Raw genomic sequence first — 20533 nt, forward strand, 5'->3', positions numbered from 1 at the left:
GTTAGGGGGCAATATTACTACACATGGGGGACTCAGGGTGCATTATTACTTTTGTTGAAAAACTCGGGGCATTATTAATTGTTAAGGTAGTACTTCCAGGAGGCAATTTTACCATTTAAAGGCCACAAAGTAGGCATTTTAAATGCAGTGGTGGTCATTATTACTATGAGGGTCATTAAAAAGAGCACTGTTACCATGTACACAGAAGGTCCAGTAATAGGGGCAAAAATGGTAGGAATAGGCTCAGCATTTGGGCAAAAAAAGGATGGGCAGTTTGTGCTGGTTGGTAATAGTTGGGGACAGTGCTAGAAATGTGAGAAGTCAAATGTGTCTTTGTTGTAAATTCTGCAGACGAGTCATGGCAAAAAGAATTTGTCATATCAGACTGCGCAAGATGGAAAAGGGAAAAGTGAATAACCCCATCAGAAAGGACACCAGCTGTTAGTCACTAACCATAACTGTACTGTAATCTCTTCATATATACTGCAGAACTGGTATCTAACACAATATGGTAACTGTATGGTGATAATATGTTTGTGATTTTTTTATTCAGTAACAGTCATCTACTGAGGTTCCCCCCTTATACGCTATGATTAGGGTGCACCACAGTAGTTAGCTAGGTTAGGGGCCCACTCAGATTTGTTATCCCCCCCCCCCCCACTACCTGTGCTGCACCATTAGCTACACCTCTGAGTGTAGCTAAGAACTGGAGACTGAACACCAGAAGGATTTGTATTACTGCTTTATTAGGTTTACAAATGATAGCTTATGAAAGTTTTAGACAAGTTGTTAGACAACCACTTGATCGGCTATAGACACGCCGATTAGCCGTCATTTACTAGCCTGTCTACAAAAAACGCCAAACATTCTATGTGCATAGAAAGATTGTTAATACAGTGTGATCACTTTGTGCGTATAGAATATAATGTTATGGGCAGCATGTCACCTGTTTATATGAGGCCATGTGTTGCTGATAACAATGATATTTATGCTGATCATAAACAAGGAGTTTCCACATTCGTCAGGTGATTGCCGTCCTATTAAGATGGACCGATAGTCGGAATGAGTGGTCTTATAAACACTTGTTCATCAATTATTGGATCATCTAAATGGGCTATTTGACTAGATACTTTCTAACAAGTCATAAAGTGCATTAATAAGGCGAGGTCAGGACTGGTAAGTTTTCAGTCTGTGAATGTAAACAATATTACCGACATCAAGATGAGATTTCAAGAACGGTGAGAAATTGAAACACAAAGTATTAATAAACTGTTCAGTATTGAAGTACCCTTTGAGATAAATTCTTCTTATACTCATCCTAATCGATTAAGATAGTATGTTAATTTTAAATATATTATTACACAATAAGTCACACAATGACGTGAATGCTGTTGTCCCTTATATATATATATATCTGCTCTTTATGTAGCGGTATTAACTTTAGCGTGTTAATGCAGAACTTTCAGACTGCTGAGTGTTGTTGGGTTCCTATCACACTCATCTGTACACAGTGCAGTGGGATTTTATTCTTTTTCTACATGCTTGTAGTAAATAAAATAGTTTTGACATCACTATGAAGACGTTAAAACTTTCACAACAATCCAGTCTCATCCCTGTAGCCTGTCAAATCTCAAGTCTACTGGAGGCATAAATGATTAGTGTTTACAATGGAATAAACATGGAGAGACCTGAAGCCCGGTCTCTTCGCTTGTAAATGCCTTGTGCTTCTTCCTGTTCCCCATTTATGTTGCTGGATAGAAATTTGATAGAAAAGAAGAAAGAAGCCAGGGAACTGCTGCCATCAAATGCAGGTGAAACATTTCCTCTTCCCATTGTAACTTATTCTTAAAGATGATGGCCAACACCCTGGGAGAATGTCAGTCTTCTTTCAGTGCTCAATAATTTTATATGCCACCTATTACACGCTTTTACACCGACTGTGCACATAGACAATTCCCCCATACAGAGGAACCGTAGACATGAAGTTCTCCACTTAAGACTGAAGTCTCTGAAGTGTTTCTATTCATGTCAAATATGTATGTGGATGTCTAGAAGACAGCCCGCTGTTTGCCACAGACTACAATGGTGTAAAAAAGAAGATTCATACATGTTCAGGTGGAGGCTCACACTGCTGGCAATAATAGCTTTTTTTCTATTAATCTATCTGACATTTTCGGCATTTTTGTACTAAAAATTCTTTGACAGCTAACTTGACCTGATTATTCCAAAAAGGAATGTGACTGCCAGATTATCGCTAGTTCATCTCTTAAAGGAGCTGTGAAAAATTAATAATTAATTCTCAAATCATTCACTGCTAAAAAAGTGAAACAATATAATAAATATCTAGCAGAAGCTCAGTCTCCAATGGATACATCTATTAGTTTATGCGCTTCTATACAGTCTAACCTCTGGATAGATGGCTGCTGTTCAGAAGATAGGGGTATTTGGTCCATGCAGTGCAGTTTAGAAAAGATAAGATTCTCAACTTATGAGCATTATTTATTAATTTCACTTAACCCTTTTGTGCTAATCTAAACTCCGAAGGCTTTTAACCACAGGATACTGGCTTATTTTTAACACAATAATTACAACAATTCATTTTTTCTTACAATTACATACATCTCCTTACATATATGAAGCCTATCCCCTTTGCTTATAGCAGTTTTAGAACCTTTAGGCTATGTTCATACGTTGCATTTTTGGTGCGTTTTTTTATGCATTTTTTCTGCAAATTTGCATCTGCGTTTTACAGTACCAGCAAAGTCTATGAGATTTCAGAAATCTCATGCACACACCTTGGGTTTTTTGTCCTCAAAATGTTGTACTTTTGCTTGTTTTTTGCAAAATGCAGCATGTCACTTGTTTCAGCGTTTTTTCAACGTTTTTCACCCATTGAAACCAATGGGTAGTGGAAAAAACTGAGGTATCAGGTTTTGCTTAGTTTTTTATGCCAAGTTGAATTAGGTTATTTTTTTGGCACTAAACTTTATCAACAAGCACAAGAAACAAATTTACAGTGCCAAAAACGCAGTGAAAAATGTAGGGAAAACCTGCTTTTTGGAGGCAGAAACTTCACTGCCAAGAGAGCAGTTATTGATGCAGAAAAAAAACGCATCAAAAAGCAATGAGTGAACATAGCCTTAAAAGGATGTTCCTAAATAACAAATCTGCTATCTACTGTCAAAGTACTTGTCCAGCTCCTGTCGGCGATTCAGCTGCTTCACGTCAACAGAGCAGCTCTTCTTCTTCCGGGCTGCTATGTTGATGGGGCATGACTGCCAACGTCATGCTGATTGACAGCCGGATTTCAGCAGTTAGGCAACTGTGAGCCGGCTGTCAATCAGCATGATGTTGACAGACATACCGCATCAATTGAGCAGAGTGGAAGAGAAGACGCTTCTCTGTCAATGTGACATCAGCGGAAGCCACTGAATCGCTGGCACCCTGTAAAAAACTAAAATAAAATAGTCCTGGATAACCCTTTTAAATTAGGAACTCAATTGTACAATTCCTGTTTTAACCTCTAACAGGTAAACAGCCAAAATAATCTCACAAATTCCAACATGATCTGGGTTCTTGTGATAGTTCCAAGTAACCCACATGAAAATACAAGTTTTTCAGTAACGCAATTTCACTGTGACATCCTGGAGATCAAAAGTCGCTGTGGAACCCTAGTCTAACCCTAGTCTAGGGAACCCTAGTTTTCTAACAGGGAAAAATCCCCCATATTGGCCATAAAAACGGGCAAAGGGTCCAGCAATGAAGCAGGCCTGAAACGTTACATGACTGTTTATAATTCCAATGAACTCCTTAAAATAATAATCTGTAATACCTTAACAATTAAAGATACCTTAAGAAATTAGATATAAATAATACTTTTTTTTTGTTATTCATTAACTATTAAAAAGCATTTACATACAGAGTTAATCTTGAAGGACAGTGACATCAAACACAAGCATGTCAGAACAATCCTCGGATAAGCAGATCAATTCATCAAGTTTGCAATTTACAGTTCACATAAACACAACCGTTCACTAGATAAATCCAAATTGATTCATCAGCTTTGAAGCTCAAAGAAGGAAAATCAAATCCCAAAATCAATCAGTTTGCTGATATCTAATATTGGACTAGAGTAGAAAATAGACGTATAAATTGAAGATTCCAAATCTTATCCTGGAATTTGATTGCAGCCATGATAAAAATTAAAGGGGTTTTCCGCCATCAGTACTTTGCAAGACATTGGCATGCCTGTATAAAATACATAATAAAATCAGCATGTACTTATCCTCTGCCAGTCTATCGCTGCCCCTTCTCTGCTGCACTGGTAATTATTTATATCTGCAGCGGCGACATCATATCAATAGCGCTGCTGGCAATCACTGGGCTACATCGTCTACATAGGCAGAATCATTGAGTCCAGTAAAATGATATCACTACTGCAACCATAAACACTCAAGGGGGCTGTGGTGGAGAAACAGCAATGGACCGGGGAAGGTTGAGTACATTCTGATTTTATTGTATGCAAAATGCTGAAGGTGGAAATCTCCTTTAAAGGGGTTGTCCACTAATAGGACAACCCCTTCTCATTCCCTATGTTTACTCCCGTCAAAATAAAAACATCTATACTCACCTCCCGTGCAGGCGGCATTCCTGCACTGTTGGAACTTGTGTTCGCGGAGCTCATGTGAAGTTGTTACGTCCCGTGAGCCTTGCATCCAATTAGCGCCAGCTTCTTCAGACGTATAAGTAATCAAGAGAAGCTGTGGCTGCTCTCTCACTACCTCTTGATTACTTATATGTTCAAAGAAGGGGATGGTGAAGCCGGCGCTGATTGGGCACAGGGTTCAAGTAACGTAGCAATCCCACGTGAGACCTGAGAATGTGAGTGCCAACCACTGGGCATAGATCAGATCTATTGTGTCTATCATCCTGATCTTGTCTCTGCCTGCTGATGTTATCATTGATTCCATCTATCTGGTTCTGACTTGGCTTATTATCCATTCCACTTTCAATTCAATCCATAGGGCAGCAGATACTCCTTGGACAAAACAACTTTTGCAGCGAAGGCTAGATTCCTGGAAAGTGGTGGAAAAATGAACACCAACGTATTCCCTGTGACCTGTTAAGCAAAGACTGTTCATAGTAGCCCTATTATGAGTAGCCAGATTCCTACTGGCTTTTCCAAAGTTGACATTGTAAGATATTGTAAAATGCCCGACAAGTGATTCTGTTAACAGACAAGTTGATGGTTTAGTAAGTGTGTGATTTGTAAATGACACATGAGCTATATACCATGGATAGCCACGAGCCACAATAATGGCAAACTGCCAACTGGAAACTTTATCTATGAAAGCATGCGCCATGACAAATTATCTAGATACAGGAAACATTTTATTGTCAAGCAGGATCACAGTGGCCACTCTTTTAAGACAATCTTCTGTAATGATCTCAAGGCGATGCTGTTTAAAGCACTACTTCAGTGTTCTTTTTATTTCAGCACTGGAGTGGTGCTACTAATGTAATGTCCTTGCTAATAGACTTATACTCACCAGTTGCCATCTTCAGCACTTTCCAGCGCAGTTCCATTTCTGCACCTCTATCTTGTGGCTGTAACTTCTGACTGACCGTAAGTCAGAGGTAATGGTCACAAGCTCTCAATGTAAGTCTATGAGAGTTTCGCTCTGGGCTCATTCTGGCTCTCAGACTTACATTACATTGTGATTTTCAGATCGCCCAGCAAACACTGGAGCACTCCAACAGGAAACAAACTGCTGGAGACCGACTGGAGTGGCACGATTAAAAGATAAAAACGGAGTATGAGACTTAGTGCAAGGAACTTAGATTGGTAGCACCACTCCAGTGCTGCAATAACAAAAAAGGCTGGAGTGGTGCTCTAAGCACTGGTTCTTAGTATTGGCAACCATAATTGTTCCAAATATTACTCACAACTACCTGTTGCCACACTAGGACCTTTTTATGGATGACACCTTACAGATATTCCCAATTAAGACAATTGTAAGAAATATCCTGAGACCAACATGACCCAAACAACACAGAGAGAAGATTTAATGTTAGTGAGTTTAGTAATAATGTAATATCCATAAAGCATTTTTATCAAATAAAGTTTATAAATCTAGTTTTGCAAACATATCAATGTGACCTTTATAAAAAAAAATCTGACTCTTGTGAAACAAACTGGCCACTGGCAGGTTCTTTGATAAGAAAAATGAATCAGCTTAATACTTTTTATGGCTTTTTGATTTTGATTTCAATTTGATTCTTAGCAGGGGATGCCCCTAATTCACATCCTTACGATATATTAAATATTATAAAAAAAAAACATACCCACTGAGTTGTTATTGTTGTAATTGCTAAATCAAATCAGCCGGTAATGTAAAAATGATTTAAGTCAAAAAAGAATTTTACATTTGACGTCTTTTAAATGACTATTCTAAAGGTATTTTACTACTCATGTGTTATCTGTGTAGGAAACAACTGCTCAATTGTACTTTCATGTAATCATGATTTATTTTACGCTAATATAACCAACTTTAATATTTTCTAGCTGTCATTAAAATTAGTAGCTTTCAGTAATATGTAATTAAAGGGGTTGTCTGAGACTGAGATATTAATGATTTATCCTAAGGATATGTTACCAATATCAGATGAGTGGGGGTCGAACACCAGGTACACCCACTAATCAGCTTACACTTGGCGCAGTTTACTGCAGCCCAGCTCCCATTTCTTTCAATAGAAGCTGAGCTGGAGCACCAAAGAACAACCATTAAACACCTTCCGAAGGAGCTATGATGTTCCAGTTATCTTCATTGTGCACTTCCAATGGCATCAGCTGGTTCATGTATGTCAGCAATATCTTGGTCTCAAACAGGCCCTTTAAGGAAATTATTTATATACACGTTTTGCCACATTTCCTGTAAATCTTAAATAATGTACATATAAAGGCTGCAAATCCTATCTCTGCTGGTAAGAAACATGTAATAAAGTGAGGACATACTGAAAATTGTTGCACATTTGTAAGTGTATTTTACTCCTCTTCACCAAACTCATTAGGTCCAACAATGGTGCAACATGTCAAGATTAGTGTTGAGCGAGTATGTTCTATTAACCCTTTCGCTGAGTATGCTTGGGCCGAGCTCCGAGTATTTATAGCTGCTCGGTGATATGGTTGAATCACTCCCGTGTGCATGATTTGCAACTGTTTAACAGTTTTATTACATGAGAGGAATGTCTATTTCTTACACATTCCTCACATGTAATAAAGCTGTCAAACAGTTGCAAATCATGCACACGGGAGCGATTCAACCATATCACCGAGCAGCTGTAAATACTCGGAGCTCGGCCCGAGCACACTCGGACTGAACATACTCGCTCAACACTAGTCAAGATGTATTGTGGACAGTAGAAACTTTGAAACACAAGAGCAGCTGGAGGGTAAAAGCTAACACAATCGTAGACTTTGTACTTAAAAACCTCAGTTTAACCACAGGAAGACGCAAACAATGCAAATCATTTACTTAAAGGGGCAGTCTCAAGTTTGAATGTTATTCCTTATTCATGGAATAAGGGATAATTTCCAATCGCTGAGAGTCTGACCACCATGGCTCCCAGAATTAGGGAACCCTGGCTGAATGGAGCAGATGTGACAATCCTGCACACTACCGCTCCATTCACTCTTATTGGAAATGCCATAGATTGCCGAATGCTGTGCTCAGCTTATCCTTGGTATTCCCATTAGTGAGTATGATCGACGTTTGCTCCATTCAGCTGGGCTCTTTAGAGTCCCAGTTCTTGAGATCAATGGGGGTCCCAGCAGAAACAAAGAAGTAGGTACAGTATATCTGAATAGATCCACTCTAACTTATTAAGGTACGGCTACTTTTGCCAAATGTAGAACCTAGGTTAAACCAATGAGCAAATACCCTGCAGTAAGTAATTAAATAGTAATAGTACATGTAAAAAAACATAGGGTTGGTTATCATAGAATCATAGAATGGTAGAGTTGGAAGGGACCTCCTGGGTCATCTGGTCCAACCCCCTGCTCAAAGCTCAAAGGGGGTTGAGATTATTTTGATCAAAAAAGTGTAAAAGCCATCCCACCTTGACAAGGTGTATCCAATCAGGGTGGTCCCTAACTTTTTTAATTCACCTGGCATATGTGCCAGCAGGTGGGGGCAGAGCAGGACCCAATTCTGACTGTTTTGTTTGACCTGCACACTTCTTGAGATCTAAGGGGGTCTCCGCGCAAACAAAGAAGTAGGTACAGTACATCTGAATAGATCCACTCTTACTAAATAGGGTGCAGTTATGTTTGGCAAAGGTAGTAGAGGAAAAAAATAGCATCTGTATTTATGATTGTGTATATTTATAGTTATAAATTATTGATAACATGTATTCTTTACATACTTAAAATCATTTTATCCAGAGCTAAGTATTTATTTCTTATAAACAAAATGCAATAATTGATACCATATGGACCTAGAAGGTAGTTATGAAAAAACATGGATACATGAAAAATGAAAATTATATTTACAACTCAGTTAAACCCCCCCGATCTTGGTATGTAACGTGCCAAATTGTTCTCTATTAAAATATTAACTTCAGATATCAACATTTTCATCATACAAAATGGCATATCAAGCTAAAGGCTCAACATTTGCTTTTGCCTAATACTTGAGCTCCACTGCCTTGATGTACGTAGACACATAATTGGAAGAATTTCAATGGTTATGTTCACCGTTATCATTATCTCTGCATAATTTGCAAATGTTCCAGTTCTACCTCAATTATACATTTCTGGCCAAGAAGTGCTCCTTCTCATTCTGTTAATTACATGCCCTAGTTGTTGCTTGCTGTCTAGCCAGCAGGAAGATATCCCTTTGTTAAAAAATGTCAGAGATTTTATTTTGCATTTGCCACATGATGTAGTGTAAACTGTCATATGCCGTACTCTGCATACAGTATATGGATAAATTAATTAGGATTATAAGAATGGACATATTGCAAATTTATCAGAATCTAGTGTATAGACTTATATAACTACAACTGCATAAATGGTCCGGTATTCATATATTTTAAATATTCATTTATTTACTCACGCATGATATTGGTAGAATGATTTAGTTATACAGTGTATAAGCACATAGTGACATGCACATGACATGACACAGTACTTACCCTGTCACCTTTAACTCCTGGAAGGCCAGAGGGGCCAGGCAGACCTAAAAACCCAGGATCACCTCGTGGACCCTTTAAAAAAAACACTGACATTAATATTCTAGCACATAAAGTAGATACTGTGTTGTTCTTCAAATGCAAATTGTATTATTTTAAATAGGCAAAAAGGAAATGACAGCGATGACTGCTTATTCTTGGCTTCCCCTGAGCACTACAATCCCCAAGGTTTACATTCCTTATGAACAGTGCATTCTTTCAAAGAGGACCCTCTGTGCCGATGCTATGTAAATACCGGCCAGCCTGCATAGAAAGGGGGCATTCATAGCCATGCTCATTACTTCCAGACAGAGAACATCTTTTCACTTTGCTGCTCTGCAACTCCCAATGTTTTCTTTCCCTAAAGAAAGTTCATTGCTCTTTGTAATTATTCCAACCGGCTTGTATTTGTAGCATTTTTAGGATATTCAGATTTTGACTTTCTTAGTTCTTCAACAGAAGATATGTATTTTTCATTATCAAAAACTCTCAGCTTAAATATGATTTTACTTACTAGTTTTCCAGGTGGTCCAGGTGGGCCTCCAGGACCTGACTCGCCCCTGTCACCCTTAATTAAAAGAACAAAACAGATAGATAATATACATAAGCTGTAATGCTAATGTAATATTCTCATAAATCACAAATTAAACACAATCACATGTATTACATAATAGTCAGTAAGTGTCTATCAATTCAAGAAAAATCAAAAAGAACAAAGTCACAAAAGGCCCCTAGCATGTCTTTGCCAGTCAGGCAGCAGGGCAGAGAGCTGCAATTTAAAGGGAATGTGTCATGTTGAAAATGGTATCTGATCAGTCTGGAAGCAGGATCTTATAGAACAGGAAGAGCTGATCAGATTTATATATTATGGTAAAAGTTTTAGTAAAATTTGCCTTTTATTCATTGAAATCTGTGGTGTTTGTATGCATATGAGTCCAGTGGGCGGTCCTATTCAGTGATTGGCAGTCTTCCCTGTATGAATGTGCATGCAGAGATAGCTGTCAATTACTATTTGTACCACCCACTGAACTCATAGACATACAAACTCGAAGCATTTCAATGAGTAAAATACAAGCTATACTGAATCTTTTCCAACAAACATATAACTCGTTCAGCTTCTTCTCTATGCTATGCTGCCTACAGTTCAGACTGCATGTACAACATGACAGGTTCCTTTGAAGAGAATGTGGTTGAGCTGCACTACCTGCATATAGTCACATTGGCGGATATGCCATGTGTGCAGCCTGTACAGGGACCCAGTTAGTAAGAAGGTCCACTTTAACCCTCCCAAATACTAAGATTATAAGATAACTTGCATTGTTCTAATACATTTCACAGATCACAAACAGTTTTGGACTTTTAGAGAGACAGGGCATTTGAGAGCAAGAGGTCTATATATAAGATTTTGCATGATGGACTATGAGCCTGTTCATTCTGACAGTCATAGAGGGTGTCAGCATTCTGTCATCTGCAAACTTTAAATAAATAGTTACAGTAAAAAAAAGTCTTCAACCTTTTCTATTGTGAAAATATAGATTTATAATTTGATTATAATCAATCCAACTGTATACCAAATAAAGCAAATAAATATTAAAGGAAATTTGTCTCCAGGTTTTTGCTACCTCATCTGACAGTAGCATATTATACAAAAAGAGACCCTGATTCCAACAATGTATCACTAAGATTACTGGGTGCAGCAGTTGTGACAACATCAGAGTTTTTAGATGTAGCATGTAACAGAGCTCAGAAAGCTAACCCCAACCAGACCACAGCTTTCTATGAATATTGTCTATAGACAGTAAGCTGCTTATCAGAGGAGGGAGTGTGGTCAGTCTAGCTGACGCTTAAGCTGTAATCAGAGCAGTGATAATGTCGTAGTAATAAAATCTTCATTGTAAGTAAACAACAGCACACACCCTAAGAAGTGACACATTGCTGAAATCTGAATTCTAACCCCTACAGCATGCTGTCCTCAGATTACATAGAAAAAACCTGCTGACAGATTCCCTTTAAGATATCCATTTAAATAAAAAAATATGCAATGGTACTATCTACTCTATACATGGCTGTCCTGTTCATATCAGGGCACTAACCTATCAGAAGACAAACAACAAATTTCCAACACTCTGCAGTTACAATGTGGAAAATCTGTAAATAACTTATTTTATTTATCATATATTACATGTTAGTTATACAATATTTTATTTGCGAGACAGAACTGTAAACTGAAAATTGTACTTACTGAATATTGAAGGAAAGAAGAATTGAACCTGTCCAATTCTCAGTTCTCAAAAGAGATAATCTGCCACCAAAAGTATCTTATATCCCTCTCTCTCTTAAAGGGAACCTGTCAGTACATGTTTACACATAAAAGTAATGGTATGGCTGTTTAAATGAACATCCTCCACAAAAATTATACTTTTTTGGAGATATCCAATGTGTAAGCCATGAAAAATCTAGCAAAGAAGCCAGATGCACATGAGGCCGGATGGGAATGTTTCAGTACACATGGAAAAAGCAGTCCAATGGCATTGATATATTCATAGTGCATTTTCAGAATTATGTAAAAAAAAGCTGACAGGTTCCCTTTAAGGCAACATCTGCATGGTGACTTTGGCTGTGACACCTGTCGCATGACCACAGTGCGCTCAGTGGCACTATTATATAGCACCGCAATACAAGTGAATGGGGCCACATTGGTATTGCAAATGTGACAAACAAGTCACAAGAAGTCCATCATCATCAGATTCCTTTCAACTTCCTTCACGCAGTGGCAGAATCCTCAGGATTGGAATGGAGCCCCATCCACTAGTATTGCACTTCAATGTAGCAGTGGCACTGATTGGACCTTGGTCATGCAACAAGTGTCGTGGCCAAAGTTGCCATGTAACACTAGCTTAAAGGGTTTTTTGAGACTTTTTTTTAACTTACCAGTGAGAAGCCACCCTGAATAAAAAAAAATATAAAAGAAGCTGTACCTACCACCAGAATCTGCTCCCTTTTCTAGCCCTGCCATTTATTTGGTGTCCCCCAGTACAAAAGTGACGACTTCATGACCACCAATCACCTGACTGTTGAGGCTTCAGGTTGGATGAAATGTCAGGTGACTGGTGGTTGGGAGGTCATCATTTCCTGCCAGTTGGAGACCATCAGAGTGACAACACTGGAGCAGGGCTTAAATGTTGGTGGTAAGTATACCTTACTTGTTTCAGTTATCAGGACGGCTTCCCACTGGTAAGTTAAAATAAAAAAAACAGAAACCCCTTTAAAACATGCTAGGATGAGTGAAGTGTGAATGTATATGGGGATTCAGGAGGAATAGCTATTTTGGTTGACCAGTATCTAAGGTGCAAGTCAATTGTTACACAGTTAGAGCTTATTTGCCATGTTACAGGAGGAACTGTAGAGGGTAGCATAACTATTTACAGATTTAAAAGGAATTTGTTACCAAGGGTTTGCCACCTAATCTAAGAACAGCTTAAAGTAGAAACAGAGACCCTGATTCCAGCAATGTTTCACTTACTGGGCTGCTTTGAGAAATCCTTGTATATTATCAGCAGGAAATTATCACTGGAAGATGTAGTCCTTCATATTCAGCTCAGTATATCCTTGCTACACCATTGATTGGTTATGCATGCTAGTCTTGATGAAATTGAATGCGGGAGTCAGTGGTGCCTGATTCATTGAGAGGCCCGCACGCCTCTTAATAAATCCGGCACATCTGAAAAGCGGCACATGCTTTGCCACAAATTTTTTTTCTAGTCAAGAACTGGAGTAAAATTTCTGGTGTAAGTTACACAGTTCATCAAGAATTAGATGACCTGTGGCATCATGAGCCCATTTTGGTGGAGCTGCCTGAAAGTAGCGTGAAAACGCCAAAAGTCAATACATTTTTGCGCATTCTCTAGTTGTGCAAACATTTAGTAACGCATCAAAGTGTTTTCCACCAAATTTCATGTGAAAACACTTTGATGAATTGGTGCCATAGTGTCTAAACCATAGAATTAATTTACCAATTTTTGGCATGTTTCACCAAAGTCTAGGTAAAAACATAATGTAAAAATAGTCTCATTTGTTGAATCTGTTTGTCTTTCATTATTTAGAATGAAATACACAGAAGTTTAACTTAAAAATGAAGATACAATTTTAGCCCAACAATTTTGGCAATATCAATATATCAATATATACATAATGACTTTTCAGTACATACTGTGAAACTTTAGCACCTTATCTACCATTCTATACTGTTATAATTGTAGCTACTACAATATGCACACAATTTACAATACATTTTTACTTTCCTTTACACAGGAATTGAGACATTTCTTGACTAGAGATGAGCGAACCTGAACTGTAAAATTCGATGTTCGTACCGGACACCTAGTGTCTGGTGATGAATTCCGAACACAGACTTCTTCTGGAAGGGGGAAAGAGAGAGAGAGAAAGGGGCAGAGAGGGAGAAAGAGAGAGTACTCTGCTTCCTTTGGCAGCCCCCTAGCCATTACTGCGACCATTTTATAGCACCAAAGTTCGGGTCCCTATTGACTTCTATGGGATTTGGGTTTGGGTTCAAGTTCGGATAGAGTTCAGGTACCCGAACCGAACTTTGGACTAAAGTTCGGTCGAACCAATGAATCCAAACATACACGGGTCCGCTCAATCTTGACTTTATGCATATAGACATTATGCGATCTCAGTTCAGAACAGTCTGATCTATAAAAGGCTGGTTCTCAATCTTTATTACTAATTAACCCTAACAGAAGCTTGACATTTAAACAAAAAAAGAAAGATTAGAAAGATCTACTACATGTTCTTGGTCAGCAGTCCTCTAGAATCTTGGACACTTGCATTCCCATATTAGATATCCAATAACTCCTGGTACTAGACAAAAATTTACTGCTTCTTTGATTTTCAGTGAAAATAAGAATTTTAATTGAAATTATTGGAAGAAGTGTTAACAGTAGTCTACAGGCTGAAATATAGGGCACATCCACCTCTACCTAAAAGTCAATATTGTGTATAATAACTGAATGATCTCTAAGATTGTTTACTTACTGAAGGTCCAACAGGTCCTCTTGGGCCGACTTCTCCTTGAGGTCCTTGATCACCCTATAGAGTTATAAACAAATGGTCATCCCATTTTAAAAATGCTTGAGTACATGCATTGTTTTGGATTCATTTACCATACATATTAATAACTGAGGATCATATTTTTCTTGTGTTGGTATGAGGTCAATGTTAAATAAAAAAAAAAAACATAACAGAAAACTAAATTAAATCTTACAGGTTTACCAGATTTCCCCATTAATCCAGCTACACCCGGAGCACCAGAGTTTCCCTAGAAAATACAAGAAAAATTAGAGTTAGGAATCTGAAGCTTCAATATTTTACGACTTAATCATCTTTACTATGTTAGAATACATTTAGAAAAACAGGCTATACCCTTAAAAACATTCCACGCAATACAAGGTAGAACAATTGGCGTAGACATACATAAAAGAGAATATTTGTTGAAAATCCCCCAAAAATAAACAGAATCTAGTAACTGGGGGCAAGGTACAGTGCGGCCTGACAGATTTAATATAATTTATGGCAGAAATTTGTGCAAATTATCATGCGAGTCTACAACAGTCCATGGCTGGCATAGATATAAAGTTCTGCCTCATGCAGAGCAAGATATGCACCTAGTTTATTAAGATGCATACGCATCAGACACCAAACAGGTTTGCATAAAAAATGCAAATTTTAAAGGGTTTATCCAGAAGTTGGTGTCAATTATAGTGCAAGTCTGCATCAAGCCAAGGTTTCCATAGATTAAAATTTCTAGCTTATGCAGAGCAAGAGATGTGCCAATTAATGAAGATGCATGCGCATCAAACTCCAGACAGCTTTGCATAAAAAATGCAAGTTTTAAAAAGTTTATCCAAGACTATTTCACTTTTTTACTTCGGGCCTAAGACCTAGGCGCAGATCTCTGACAGCACAGAGAGGTCACTGGACCATTACTGCCGACGATTCTGTGGCTTCTGCTGACATCACATCTACATATCAGCGACTTCTCTTTCACTCTGCTCTGTTGACGGGGAGTGACTGACAACATCATGCTCATTGACAGCTGGCTTCCCGCTGACAGTCGCGGGAAGCCGGCTGTCAATCATCATGACTTTGGCAGTCACGCCCCGTCAACAGATCAGAGTGGAAGAGGAAGAGCTGCTCTATTGATGTGCAGCTGAATCACTGACAGGAGCGGTCGGTGACCACTAAGCCAGCGCCCGGTAGAACATGCAGGTTGTTGCCTCTGTTAACAAATGTTAGTTTATAGGCTCAGAGTTAAAAATAAAGTTCTGGACAACTTCTTTAATAAATATGAACATATTTATATATGCTGCCCAACTTTGGTGCCGGGTTGTTCCTTTTTTATGTGATTTGTCCTAAGTGTTTAATAAAATATTTTGCTAAACTTTTGCCAAAAAACTCCTGGTTTTTCGTTTTTGCATACATATCAGCTTTATGGAGTGGCACAAATTTCCACTTTCCCTGTATTTGGGACCTTACTTTGGTTAGAGTGGTTTTGTTACAATGTACCTAATGAATATATGGATATTTTTCTTTAATAAATTCCCCCTAACAAAGAATCTATATAAAACTATGCGATACAGAACTCAGTATGGTATATCAGCACTAGAGTGCCTATGGTTCTGTAGCATGTTGTAGGGACACCAGGCGCCTCCATGTCCTCTGCTTTGTTGTGTATATGAGCCCGAGCACTGACCTACAACATTCTCTTAAATACAACATGAGTCTTCTCTACAAATATATCATGGATAAAATCCTCAAGGATACTATTTAGTTAATACTCCTACGGTTTGTCATTCCACTTTGACTATATAGTGTCTGTGGGGAAATGAAGTTACTACCTGGCTGAAAATCTGATCAAGACTAGGAGTTGTTTGCCGAAATCAAAAATCAAATTGCAATTTACAGCCACGTGTAATCACCTCATATTGCTTCTCTCTATAAATAATACATTTTCTGCTGGAAAAGCCAATCTGCCTCACATGTTAAAAATAACATTGCTCAGACTGGATGAGTACATTATATTTTTAACTCTGAATAATTTTTCTCAATGGCTACATTATACGTGTCTCCAGGAAGAGTCATTAACCCTAATGATTGAACATCTTTATAATGCCCAAATCTTTTCTAGCTAATAAACTATCAACAACAGACAAATTATATGTGTAGTACAGATTGCAAGAGTGATCTCCCAAAAATAATAGTTATAACATACAAAATGTACAGTGAAAAAAACCTTCAAAATAACATTTAAAAAGGAACATCCAGTCTAGTTAAAGAGACATTGTTACCTTCTCTCCAGCTACTCCTTTTGCTCCTGGACTGCCTGGCAAACCCTATAAACACATAAAATTAAAAACAAAATTACATATTTTAAACTTTTTTTAATTGGGTTATAAAAATACAAGAAGATATCAGGACAACGATGAACACATTTCTATGGGGGATGACAGGCATCTTGTGGTGCCTTAGATGGATGAGCCTAGATGCAATGTTTTGAATAGACTCGAGTGGGAACATATGGCTTATTAGGATGCCAAATAGGAACATTTTGCAGCAGTTGAAGTGAGACATGATGAGTGGCTTTAATTATAATCTTAGAACAGATTCTAACATTGTTCTACAAGTAAAAATGGCAGAGAGCAAAGATGAATGAAAAAGTGATAGATGACTGGCTATGACTTTTATTGTCCGATAATCATAATACGTAAGATTGAAGAACATAGTCTATAATTTAGCGCGGCCGTTATCATTGAGTGTGAATATGTGTGTTGCTAGAAGAGCAGAACTAGTAACTTTTGCTTTCTGTTGCTTCACATGTGAACTGCCAGTCATACAAAAGTCATTACTTGTTTCCAAGAGGTTTTTCACATTTAGAATACCTTTCTGCCATTATCATATATAATAATCAGGATTTCCATCATTTTGAAGCAAGAATAACATAGTTTGTAGCTGCAATTTTATCCTACAGTTTATAGGAACCCAAGCCATCTATGAGGGACCCAATTATAGTCAATAAGTTCTGCCATGATTCATCACATCCCTTGTATCTGTCATGGTCTCAGTATACACAGAAAGCATGGTGCTGGTACAGAACAAAGACTTAGAAAGCTACTTTGGATCTATTTAAAGGGAATCTGTCAGCAGGCGCTTGCTATTTAATCTGAGGGCAGCATGAGGTAGGGGCTGAAACACTGATTTCTGAGATATGTCACTTATCAGGTTGTTTCAACACAATGTTTTATCAGCAGGACTATAGCTCATGTGCCTCCTGATCCAACCATGCCCCACTGATTAGCAGCTTTCTGTCAATATACAATGTACACAGAAAATGGTGGTGTGGACAGGGTTATCTTTCTGAGCTCTGCTACATGATACATCTAAGCACTCTGTTTACTGGGTGCAGCAGTTGTAATACAAAGTGATACATCGCTGGAATCAGGGTCTCTTTTCCTACATTATGCTGCTCAGTTGAGGCAGCAAAAACCTGGTAACAGATCCCCATTAATATAAGAATTGATGATAAATACAACTTAGGCCTCATTCTGACATTTGTTTTTTGTTTGTTTTTTGGGGGGAGGGGAGAGAATTTTCATAACTGAAAAAGTGACTGATTTTCATCAGTGTGATGGATAGGTTTGGTCAGTATTTCGTCAGTGTGGAGGTTTTTACTATCAGTTTTTCTGATATGCAAAAAACAAAACAATGAAAGATTCCTAATAGTAAGAAGAAAAGTAAGAGAAAAGCGGACAACACACAAATGCATTTAGGATGACTTTCATGCCCTGTCCAAGTCTTTCACTTCAATAAGATTGATCCGTGGTTCAATATAAAAAAAAAACGGCCATGTCTCCATTTTGTTTATTTTGCAGGTCACTTTATCTGCAAGAAAACCCAGACCTGTGGATAACCCCATAGACTACAATGGATATACATGATAAACAGACATCTGAATGAGGGCTTAGGTGATTTTGTTCTTTGTCCATAAACATCACGCTGCACATAGTCGGTGAGGAACCTTAATTGAACATTTCTCCTCTTCAATCAAAGAGGACATAGTATCAGTGTAAGGGCTCGCTCACACTGGCGTATAACTTGGATGAGTGCAATCCAATAAATAATTGGATAGCACTCGGGCCAATGTTATTCAATGAGGTAGTGCTGATCTGTGTATTTTTTCTCAGCTTTATTCGGCATGAAAAAAAAATTACAGCATGTTGTGATGTCACTTAAAAATCGGTGCAGTGAGATAAAAATCACATGCCATATGGGCCATCAGTATAATCAGATTATTATGGATACATTACAATTCTGTAACATAGGAAACTGTAAATGGTCCTGTAAATGATTAACTGTTCCCCTCCTGGTTTTGGCTTATAAATACTGATATAAAAAACTCACCAAATACTCAACATGTGCACATGGCCTAAGGGTGCTCCCACTGATGTGTTTCCACATGTTTTTCTCTATTCGTATCAATCTTGATCATTACATCTTTCCCATGCAAGTAAATAAATAAAACTAGGTATGTCGCAGATACCGTTGGCTCACACTTACACATCTTCTGAAGTTATTCTGTGGAAATCACTGTCTTAAAGATACTTCCATCACACTAAATTACCTATGTGTTTACTCATTACGATCCGTAGTTCAGAAAATAATGAACACAGAATTGAAAACTTGCTTCTGCATGTCTAGATCCTGCAACCTATACAATAGCAGCCAACTGGACCTCTGTCAGGGGAGGCAGGTAATTATCTCATGTGAGGTGACTACACTTGGAAGTGATGTGGCGAAAGAAGCAGGTGGTCATTATTTTTCCATGAAAATTATGTCACAACTACCTGTCAAAGGTATTACGGTTTTGTTGTAGATGACGATAATGATCCCTATTAGTGTAAACTGCTTGATAATTTATAGGAGGTTTAAATCACAGAGTATGAGGTTCTTAAACGGAAAGTGTCATCAGAAAATAACCTAACATTTAAATTATGGATTAAAAAAAAATTATAATTATTTTTTACATACTATAAAAATTGGAAATCGTATAATTTTCACACTGGCCACTAAGCCGAACACTAGACTTATACATCCCGCTCTGTACAGATGACTGTTCAGCAGGCATTATCATAACAGGCAGGATTACAATGACCTTTCACAATAGATGATAATAATAGTCTCCCTCTCCCTTTTCACAACGACCTTTGCCAAGATCAGAGCATGCCTATAAAAAATTCCTGAAAAAGTCAATGAGCCTGAGCCAGTCTTTTGCTACTTGTCTGTTTGGCTACTGAAAAATAATCTGTACAACACAGTCTTAGGCTAAGTGCCCACGATGCAGAAATGCTGCATATTTTTTACGCTTCTCCCTGGCAGGAAAAAATGCATGCGGATTTTACATGAGTTTTTCCCGCCAGGTAGAAGAGTTTGTCAAGCGTTTTTGCATGCATTTCTGCATGAGGGTTATCAAGCGCTTTCCAGGCGATTTTAGCATCACTTGGAAAAGTGCTTGACAACTTGATCACACTTTATAAATCCATGCAACCGGCATGGATTTATATGGTGTGACCAAGAAATAGTTAAAAAAAAAGAATAAGAATGGTAAAAAATAAAAAATAAAGATTATACTTACCTTCCGATGTCCCCCGGCCTCCTTAGTGATGCATCCAGTCTCTTGTACGGCTCGCGGTAGTGTGAAAGGACCTGCGGTGACGTCATTGAGTCATGTGACAGGTCACGCGACCGCCGATGTCAGTGTATTACTGTTGAATTACTCCAGCTCTGACCTATCCACATATGCCTGATCAATACCATGTGATTTCTGCCTTATTAATATGAAACTCATTCATAGATTTAAAGGTCTTGTAAGGTCACACTATACTAATGACGTATCTATGTGATAGATCATTAAAATGGGACATTGGGTGTCCGAGTCCGAGTCCACTGATTAGCTGTTATTTGCTCCATCTATGGCCAGATGTAAACAAATGGAACGGAACTGCAGAGTAACAGTTTCATTCAATGTGCAGTGCCCGCTGCCGAGTACTGCTCAATAACTCCTATTCTTTTGAATTGCAAAAGTTCTGCCAAGTACAGGATTACATCTCAATCATATTCTACTGAATAGGAGCTGTTCTACAGTACCTGGAAGAGGATATTACATAGTGAATTACTCCATCTCTGTATTACTGGTGAATTACTCCATCTCTGTATTATTGGTGAATTA

At 38.1% G+C, this 20533-nt stretch overlaps 1 protein-coding gene across 1 annotated transcript in view; it reads right to left on the bottom strand.

Annotated features, from left to right (window-relative positions):
• The window catches only part of COL9A1 (collagen type IX alpha 1 chain), a 196829-nt gene that overhangs the window by 24973 nt on the left and 151323 nt on the right, over nucleotides 1-20533 (bottom strand). The window contains exons 26-30 of the mRNA XM_073675505.1: nucleotides 16599-16643; nucleotides 14516-14569; nucleotides 14287-14340; nucleotides 9746-9799; nucleotides 9196-9267 (exon numbers count right to left, since the gene is read on the bottom strand). Of these exons, the coding sequence (XP_073531606.1) occupies nucleotides 9196-9267; nucleotides 9746-9799; nucleotides 14287-14340; nucleotides 14516-14569; nucleotides 16599-16643 (279 nt within the window). The remainder of the gene's footprint in view (nucleotides 1-9195; nucleotides 9268-9745; nucleotides 9800-14286; nucleotides 14341-14515; nucleotides 14570-16598; nucleotides 16644-20533) is intronic.

The sequence above is a fragment of the Phyllobates terribilis genome, unplaced genomic scaffold (genome assembly GCF_046119375.1).
Source record: "Phyllobates terribilis strain yellow unplaced genomic scaffold, ASM4611937v1 Scaffold_3__8_contigs__length_932513732, whole genome shotgun sequence".
In the NCBI taxonomy this organism is placed as follows: Eukaryota; Metazoa; Chordata; class Amphibia; order Anura; family Dendrobatidae; genus Phyllobates; species Phyllobates terribilis.